The sequence below is a fragment of the Magallana gigas genome, chromosome 5, assembly GCF_963853765.1.
Source record: "Magallana gigas chromosome 5, xbMagGiga1.1, whole genome shotgun sequence".
In the NCBI taxonomy this organism is placed as follows: domain Eukaryota; kingdom Metazoa; phylum Mollusca; class Bivalvia; order Ostreida; family Ostreidae; genus Magallana; species Magallana gigas.
This window is the reverse complement of record NC_088857.1, coordinates 42,026,586-42,036,630: the sequence shown is the minus strand read 5'-3', so window position 1 is coordinate 42,036,630 and position 10,045 is coordinate 42,026,586. Positions and strand designations below refer to the sequence as shown.

At 31.6% G+C, this 10,045-nt stretch overlaps 2 protein-coding genes across 2 annotated transcripts; one reads left to right on the top strand and one right to left on the bottom strand.

Moving 5' to 3' along the window:
* Positions 1–47: 47 nt before the first annotated feature.
* Positions 48–4,943, bottom strand: LOC105333631 (ER membrane protein complex subunit 2). The gene is made up of 10 exons (XM_011436695.4): positions 4,828–4,943; positions 3,333–3,446; positions 3,101–3,165; positions 2,853–2,938; positions 2,687–2,744; positions 2,505–2,590; positions 2,010–2,151; positions 1,629–1,739; positions 1,335–1,433; positions 48–732 (listed from the first exon to the last, which is right to left on the bottom strand). Exons 1-10 carry the CDS (start codon positions 4,850–4,852, stop codon positions 640–642), a joined length of 879 nt encoding a protein of 292 aa, XP_011434997.3. The 5' UTR covers positions 4,853–4,943; the 3' UTR covers positions 48–639.
* A 337-nt stretch (positions 4,944–5,280) lies between these two features.
* LOC105333630 (33 kDa inner dynein arm light chain, axonemal) lies at positions 5,281–8,103 on the top strand. Its single transcript, XM_011436694.4, has 6 exons — positions 5,281–5,447; positions 5,609–5,751; positions 6,140–6,309; positions 6,457–6,635; positions 6,757–6,921; positions 7,738–8,103. The coding sequence occupies exons 1-6, from the start codon at positions 5,367–5,369 to the stop codon at positions 7,771–7,773; spliced, it is 774 nt and encodes a 257-aa protein (XP_011434996.1). The 5' UTR covers positions 5,281–5,366; the 3' UTR covers positions 7,774–8,103.
* Positions 8,104–10,045: the final 1,942 nt, after the last annotated feature.

Below are 10,045 nucleotides of genomic sequence, written 5' to 3'. Positions count from 1 at the left end.
GGAAATTCATCTTCCAAATGAAGTAAAAAACATAATATGAAAAGAAAGAATTTTGATATTAAAAACTTTATTCTGAATATGAATAAATAGTGTGTACAAAATCAGTACATGTACATATGCTATGTGAAAAAAAGAAATGTGCTGTAAATGATTCAACCGATACACCAGTACATTCCTACGTGAACTGCATATTACAGAAGTCCTTCTATAATCAAATGCCTGATTTCTGTATCATTTTGAATTTTTTTCCTTTAAATTAAACTTTTGTTTCTTATTTCATAAATCTTGGATCTTCTAATTACTGTTTTAGATTTGCATATAATGGAACACATCTAAAACTTGAATTACCATGCACGTCACAACAATATTCTTTAGACAATTACAATCATCAAGCCCTAGCCACTTATTGTTTTTCTCTGTCACAGAAGACACCACAATAAATGCATATATTCAATGAATGATTTAAATTTAAACACTCTGTGTAGGAAATGTGCTATAGTAAACACTGCACATGGAGTCTGTTTGACAGCTTCATAGTGGACTAATGTACATTTCCACATGACCGATGTTGTGAGTAGAAGATGGTGCATTCAGATCAGCAATCTCAAAAATGCTATCAATGTTCATGTCCATGTATTTTTAGTTTGACGTTTTCTCTGTCAGACTCTCAAGCACTCGTTCTATCGACTCTAACACCCTGGTTTGATTTGTGAGATCTTCAGGCTGGACAGTCTTCAAAATGGAAAACAATCAAATGTACACTTTAGCATAATTAACAATGTAACACACACATCAACAGAAACCCAAGGCCAGTTTTGCATATGCTTCCCAACTGTTGGGTGTCGGAGAATTTCTCTACACCATGAATAATTCGTGCCTTATTCCTATTTGCATCTTTTCTTTCATGAAGAAATTCTAAATAATTGTGTGAAAGCTAATGCATATTCTTGATTTAGATAACAACTGTACTTAAAAGTTGATTATCACTGTCACAAGCATTGTTTTCATGTGTATATACAAAAAGTGTATAAACATTGTGAATATTCATAAAATCAAGATTATACTGATGAGCTGGATAAAGGTTTCTGTAGCTGCAAAACTGAAAACTGGCGTAAAATTTTATTTTAGCTGTGTAAATTGCAAGTGTTTTACATGTGAAGGAACTGTAGCTCTATGGCATGTAAGCCCAAGTTTCCTGTAGAGCTACTGTTCTGCAGCTAGGGTTTCTGATGATGTTAAAACAACACACAACAGAAACTCACACACTTCTTAATAAAACAATTTTAAAAAAATCATCAGTGATAATGTATATGTAAGTCCTTAGCTCCACACACCGTATATTTTTCTTTCAGCTGTTGGGCAGCCCATGCTGCATACTTAATGTTACTTTGTTTGTCTTTTCTGTTAGAACTAGCAGCTAAATTGGAAGATGCCTACAAAGACAATACCACAAAACCTTTGAATGGATGAAAAATAAACATTGTGACTTTAAAACATTCTTATTTTGTACTCAAATTAAATTCATTATGAAGAAAGGGGTGCTTAATCCTACAACTCATTATAATAACTAACTTCCTTGAAGTGAAACAAGCGACACTATCAATCACCCTGCCTGTCATAGATCTTACCAGGAAGCAGCCATACAGGGACCTAACACTGTTGGGATTGAGTTTAATAGCCTGGGCAAAATAAGTCCGTGCTATGGCCATATTGTCAGGGTCTCCCATGGTGTATTTGATCTGCAAAGAAAAATAGCTAAAAATGTTTGGATATAACTGTGATTAGAAAAGAAGAGAAAATTACCTGCGAGAAAAATGTAATGAAATAAAAATATTGACTCTGAAAAGATTTGAACCAGATTCCTTTGACTTTAAAAGTCTTGCACATTCAGTCACTCTGAACTAGTTACATACCTTATCCACCAGTAATAACTAATGGGAGTGCCTTAAATATTTCTTAAACTTTCCAACAATTACAATGAATACATATAAAATCCCTTTAATGCATACCTCTGCAAATTTTTGATGATATAGGTGATTATGAGGATTTGACATGATCAGCTCCTCCATACAAAACGCAGCTTTGGTGTAGTCCTGTACAGCCAGGTACAGATCGCAGAGTTCCATCCAGGCCTCAAAGTCTGTCATAAATCTAAGTACACAAATTTCACATGTTTTACTTTCACATTACAATGTATTACCAACATTTCAAAGCAAACATTCATTACTTTACTAACATTCATTTCAAATTACATTTACAGAAAGAAATTATTAATTCTGACTTTCTTTGCCTTCACAATGACAACTTTACTTTTGTCTACACTGCTGCAAATTTTGCAAAAAAATAACCTTATTTGATGCTCTATTTTAATATCACCATCTTGATAAACATGTATATGCATGTACAGTAAATTTTACCTCTATATTTTGTCAGTATCCTTACACATACCTGTAAACTGGTATAGTATAAAACGAATAAAACATTCATTTGCTGAATTTACTTACTGCTTGAGGTATTTATTCAATTCTTCAATGGCTTCTAAAGTTTTGTTTTGAGCTTTAAGTATAGCCACTTTTCTTTTCCTTGCAAACTGTAGGTAACAAAAGTAAATGTTATAATTAAAGTATGATATCACCATAGCCTGGAGTTTTAAGAGTCTAACAGGACAATTTCAAAGAAGTTTTACCATATTTGTTTCATCCTCTTTGATGATGTCATCATACAAATCTCCAGCTTTATTAAACCTAAAATACATAAAATGGGTATCAATTTTCATTCCTTTTTCACAAAACAGAAATGTATTTAATAGTTTGTTAAAGCTATTATAATGCTATGATATTAGAAATTAATACCTCTCCTCTGCTTCATATTTCATTCCTAATAATCTCTTCACTCGTAATGAATTTGGAAATTTAGATTTGAGAAGTTCTATACATGTCTGCAAAATATAAAACAAGAGTGTGTGCATGAACATATTTTTATGAAGATAGATCTCATCACTACCTTATCAGTAACATCAAAAATTTTCTATTGATATACAAGAGATTACATTTTCTAGCAGACTTTACATTTAATAATTATCCTGGAATTAGGTATTTACCTCAGAAATATCAATTCTTTGACAATCTAGTGCAGCTATGCAGACTTGTTCATAAACTGTCCATACTAAAAATAAATAATGCATGCACAATTAAAACAAATGCAAAATGAAAAAATAAATATACAATGTACCAGGGTATATAAAAAATGTCTTTTTAAAACCTATTTTATTTTACATATTGCATTTCATCCTAATCATCATCATCATTGTTCTTTGTTGAGCAATCTCTTACATTCATCTCCCAGTTTGTTTCTTTCTGACATAAGCACATCTTCCCAAAGAGAAACAACAGTTTGTCCATCTCGAACTTGGTCCTCCCTCATTCTCCTCAAATGGTTTCTGGCCTCTGTAAGAAAACATGCATTATGAAAATAAAAAATAAATGTAAGCTGTATCCTACTGCCAAAATTATGACTTAACATGTTGCTCCCTTTAATCTTCTTATGTGTGGTAAGGAAATCAATCATTCACCCCATTTTCAAATCATCCTCTTCAATTGGATCCCTCCCTATAAAGCAAGCAAGAACTGTTTGCTTTCAATAGGTATATCAGTGAGAATTCTAAGCTACCTTTGCTTGAGGATTTTGATTACCCTAAACTATTTGTGGCACATTTTAAAGGAAACAAAATCCGTACTTGCTTTGTGGAAATTAATCATCGTAGATAATATAATATATAATACATGTACTTGATTTATATTACAAACGAGCCTCCCTCAGTATAAATGTTCTCCAAAGAGCCCTGCTCAGTACTTTGAAGAAGAATAACTGTTGGTATAAAGCAAATTTTTCTGATACCCTACTGTTTAGGACATCGATCCTTCAGTAAATCCAAAACTTATTAGGAATTATAATCTTATAAACTGTAAGCTTGTAGAAAAAGTCACTAAGTAAACCAAAAGTTGTTGCATTAAATATAAATTTATCCTGTTTTAATATAGTCTGTCCCAAGTGATTGTTTCCATTCTTTTTAGCAATTTTTAATCAAAATACACATACTTGTCAAGAAGTAAATCAAGGACTTTTTCATTGACACCTTATCTAATTTCACCCAGATAGGTTCAAACGAACAAAATTAAATTTCTTTTGTATATTTATAAATGGAAAATCTGTTATCTTTCATCTTTCGAAAGTAACTCGAATACCTCGCACAATTTTTCAACATTATCATTCAGGTAATTTCATGTTGCTTGCAATGCAAAATCTCCGTAGACTTTTTATTTTTAGCTGCTTATTGAAAACATGCTACATTAAAGGGGGTGTTTCAAAGGAGAAATCTGGGAATTTTTTCATAGTATTAAAATAACATCGTTTGCATGGTTTGAACCCTGAGGTATTTATGATCAATTTAAGTAGTATGCTGCATAAATTTCTTGGGATATAGTATAGCGTAATTTTGAAAATTTTCCACATAAAAAAAATTGCATTTAAAGCTTGTAACCAATTTGGGATATTAAATCAATTCATTCACTGTTTTATAAATAAAATAAATGTTAAGTAAGTTGTACACAACGCAGTGAAATAGCCTTGTAAATACAAGGTTACCATTGAAAATAAACATACAGCTGATCATATGCTTCTTCATTATTGATGTAGTTTAAGCAATAACACTGACCCTTAAATATCTAAGAGATTGAAATAAAGATACGCACTGGTATGATTTGATCATTTAAAATTTTTAACAATAGAATGTCGTGTAATTATTAGATAAAATAGATTTATTTTTACCTTCCCATGATATGTGACGCGCCATATTGAATTTGTCTGGTTCTCTGTCCCTTATTTACAGGTGAAACTAAAATCGGGAAAATACACATAAAATCTAATATAAATGGTAAACGTGAAAGATCACAAGATATCAATTATCTATTTCCATAAATTCATTTACTCTTTATTTGATAGCATTGTCACTCTTTTACTTGTAATTTCAATACTGATTTCTATGATTAAAAAAAAGGAAATGAGAAAATTGCACGAATAGTTTTTCTAACAAAAATAAAAAAATAATTAAAAGTGTCATTTGCAATATGAATCCACATAAATTTCTATATGCCAATATGGTATTTGAAAGTTATCTTGTTTATTTCTAATGTATTCACTTTTATTAATAAATTTCTTCCGGAATGTTTTTTTCTTCACAATTTGGGTTTTATTTTTTGACCACTTCCTGTTTACTAGACATGCGCAGTGGCCTGTTGTCATAGAAGCAACAAACTTGTCTTGCACAAAAAACAGTCTCGAGTGAATCAAGACATTGAACAGAAATCATGATTCCTCCAAACGCATCTCTGGTCAAATATGACAACCCAGTGCTTGTCAGTCGGAATACAGATAAGAAAACACCAAGGGTATGTTTTGATAAAAATACGTCAATAGCCAATTAATTTCTTTTCGGACTTTACAGAAAACTTTTAAAGTTGCAACCCTCCATATTTACTGTCATGGATATTTATATGATACATTAATTGATATATATGAATAATTTTTTTAACCTTTTTATCAAACACAGGCAAGAGCTCTGAAAGTAAGCCCAGGACCATCACAAGCCGCAGGACCAGTGCCAAATCCACCAGGAAAACAGAAACTGTCCCCTGTTGATGCCAAAGCAGCTCAACAAACAGATGAAATTCTCAACTCTATTCTTCCTCCAAGGTATGTCAATTTTTTCTAATGATTAACATATTACATTCTTAATACGTTTCAATTAATGTTCTATCATTAATAGTGATAATTAATATATGAATGTCCCACGGAATTTTTGAGCGCTTGGTTTTATAAAAAGTCACACTTATAGCTCGATATAAAGTTAACAACATCTGGGACATTAAAAATACATTGTTCACAACTGAATGAAAATATCTTAGATTATCAAATAATTCATCAAATCATTTTGGTTAATTTTTTTGCATCATATTCCAATATGCAAGTATGTAAATTGATAAATAACATATATCGAGCATATTTTATAATAAAGATCCATAATCATGGATAAATATCTGTCCTAAATAATTCTTAAGCAGCAACTTTTATATATTTGCAGGGAATGGCAAGAATCTGGGCAGTTGTGGGTACAGCAAGTTTCCAGTACCCCAGCCACTCGTTTAGATGTCGTCAATTTGCAGGAAGAACTTGACAGGAGGTTACAACAAAGACAAGCCAGAGAGACAGGAATCTGCCCAGTCAGGCGTGAACTCTACTCACAGTGCTTTGGTATGTAACATAATCTTAAAGATGCAATAAATTTCTCTTTTGTATTTATACAAATTATGTTACCTATTTTTAAAACACAAGGTTCTTGAATTATTATTCTGTCATTCGATAAGTTTCAACTTTAAGCATAAACTGTGTCTGTTCTAGATGAGCTCATCCGTCAAGTCACCATCAACTGTGCTGAGAGAGGTTTGTTGCTCCTCAGAGTCAGAGATGAAATCAGAATGACGATAGCAGCTTATCAGACCTTATATGAAAGCAGTGTGGCCTTTGGAATGAGGAAAGCTCTGTGGGCTGAGCAAGGAAAAGCTGACATGGAGAAAAAGGTACAGGAATATAAATTCAAAACAAAGTACATGTACCTTTTGATAAAGATCCACTGTTTAAAATTTGATTTTTAAATTATCTTCCATTTCTTCTTATATTTTTGGGGTAACTCATTTTTAGATTTCTGACCTGGAAGAGGAGAAGCGTGATTTAGAAAAACAGGTCAATGAACTGAAGGGAAAATGTGATCAAATCGAGAAACGTGCACAGGAACAGAGAATGGTGGAAGAGAAAAAACACACAGAGGAAATGCAGTTCTTGAAGAGAACAAACCAGCAGCTGAAGGTATGACAGTCAGACTTCATTACACATTGAAACATAACAACTGATAATTATAATCATTATCATGTTTCAATAAATAAAAGATAAAGTCAAAACCCATCATGATGATTTAACATTATTTTGATTTGATATAGTAAATATTTGCTTCTGATGTATATATGACTTCCTTTGAATAATTTGCATCTTTCTCAATACAAATGTACCTAAAGTAACAATAGTGAACATTTTTTAAATCCTTGTATATTTTTTTCTGTGTGTCAAATAAAATTCTAGACTCAAATGAGTATGATAATGGGAGATGAAAATGAGGAGGTATAATTCGGTCTGTAAGTTTGAAATTGCACATTTCATCGTTGTCCACAGTTGCATGGAAAGATATGATCCTGTCGCTTTGAGAGACGGAGGATAATTCTTTAATTCTAGCAATTTCACAATTTACTGTTATAGAAGAGTCAAATTCAAAGAAAATGAGTAGAGAATGTATTATGAACCAAAATAATTTGACTGAATGTAATCACATTTGGAGCATGAAGATTAGATAAGGATTTAATTTTTTTCTTAAAGATATGTATAATGTTTGATTTTAATATGCATGAGCAATCAGAGCAGTAGTTTAGACATTCTTAAGACTTTTGATCAGTCTATTACACGTTTTAAAAATGTTTGATATTTTTGACACACTCAAAGATTTGCACAGTTGACAGTTGGAAGATTTTGAAATTTTAGTTAGAAAATTTTAACCAAAAATAGTCTTTAGTCACTTTTTTATCGCCTAAATACTTGTATATAATTTTCAAATTACCGTATTTCTTTTTTCAGACTCAGCTGGAAGGAATCATTGCTCCTAAGAAGTAAAATGATACTGGAAATTTATTTTCACATCTCTGTTTGTATTCATAAAAATTGGAAAAGCTCCCAGCAGACATTTGCTCCTTGGAATATGCCTTTACATGTGATGTCAAATAAAAAGAACTTGCTTTCAGCAAACATGTTGTAAATTGCTTGGATATTTATAATCATAATTCTGTGTGAAAATCCAGTACACTTGGGTTTTTCTATAAAAATAAACTTGTTAAATGCTGTAATTATTCATTTCAAATGAAATTTCATAGTGATATTTTATGTGCATTTGACATTTCATTGTATTATATAAGTTACAATATAAATGTATAATTTATATTTCAACATCTTTTATGTTTTATTTAGTTCACAATACTGAGCTAAGAAGAAAACTTTAAATGCTCTGTGCTCAAAACATATTGCGACAGACTCAAGGGGGGGGGGGGGTATTTAAATTTTTAAAAATGCTTAACATTCCAACTCGTAATCAGAGTGTCCTTATATTTAAATTTACTCCTCCTATGAGGAATTGATTGAAGGGGGGGGGGGGGGGGTAAGGTCATGCGCGGATCAAATGTGGTGGAGGGGAGGAGGCTGGTAACTTTAGACAGCAATCTAAAAATAAATCAATGGCGGTTTTCCCCCATCTATATATATATAAGTTACAATATTTTGCAATTGAATTATTGCTATACTCGTGAGTTTCCTATCATGTCGATTATCTGTATGGATATGGACCAGTTGTTTGTCCTTCACTGTTTGAAATTTAAAGTTTTTAATTATTTGACATTATTGGGCGGAGAAAATGAATTCAAAATGACAAGAAATGAAAAGTCCTAATCGTCAAGATCGAAAGCTACTTCATCCTTTCATCGTCGACAAAATTTTAGAAAAAAAATCTAGAAAAAAAAACAACGGAGGCTGGTTTGAATCTGTCTAAAATTTGAACGTATACTGGATATGTCATAGATATTTCATCGCAATGACCATTTAGGAAACATTCTTCAAAAATCAAATGTAGGGATACATGTATCAGTGTATCGATAACATTTTATATTTGTTATATAGATTTCTAAATTCTGGCTTTAGATAAGACTTTATTTAATTTAATTTAATAATCAATTAAATTGAAAATACGCTTAAATGACTAACCGCCAATAACCAGATGATATTTTAAAAAGAATTTTATCTCTAAATATTATTAATATTGATTAATTAGTTTATTTTCTCAAGTCAAGTTTTAGATGCGGGATAATGTGTGATCATGAATTGGTGAAAATATCATGAACGACAGCATTGCAGGAACATGATGTAGACTGATATTGAACAAAATATGAATATAAAAAATTATTTAAAAAAAAAGAAAAGAAACTGATACGATTTTTGAGAGAGAGAGAGAGAGAGAGAGAGAGAGAGAGAGAGAGATATTTAAAACTAATGATTTTTTCGAACAGGTTTCCATCGTACATGTATAACATGCATGCAAAAATTCTGTATATCATGTCGTTGTTTTGGGGTTTTATTACAGTTTTTTTTAAACTAGTCGATTTATTTCATTTTTGTCGAAAAATAATTTACACTGAATGCTTTGATCGATTTAAAGCCAGTGACAACATTGTTTATGAACAACACACAAACCACAAACAATGACGGTTGATTTGGATTGTTTTTTCTTTCCTTTACATGTTTTTAAATGTTTCGGATATATCAAATATTGTACATACATGCGCTTTGAAGTTGACTAAATGATAAAATGGTCCTTATATGCTTACATGCATCTTCCCAAGTCAAGTGTTTCTGATCCGATCCGCTACTCACAGCGGTACCCACTCACAGTAATGTTTTGCAATCAGTGGCACTGGAAAGCAATTCTAATATAAAATCGGGTGCATGGGAGCTAACTCATTATCGTTAAGTCATAACACGTTCATTCAGTCGTCAAAATTTATTTAGAAAATTTTCAAAGTCTGCTCTTCCTAAAACAAACCTTTACTACCTGCTGTATTGTACTACCGGTGTTCATCTTCTTTTTTTATCTTTATTACTACTACTGTACATGTGATCCTTGCCTGTTATTTTTTTTTTGTTCATTTGTATACACTTATGTTACATGTAAACCTCATATACTATAGTGAAATGGTCGCATTGAATTGAAAGCATGGATGGTGGGGGTGGGGGCATATATTTGAACGGCGTATCTAATTAATGAATAAGGAACCATTCTTTGAGTATTATTAGGTGATCAAATACGGTTGTAAGTGGTCAAATCCAATAAAGCCCGAATTAA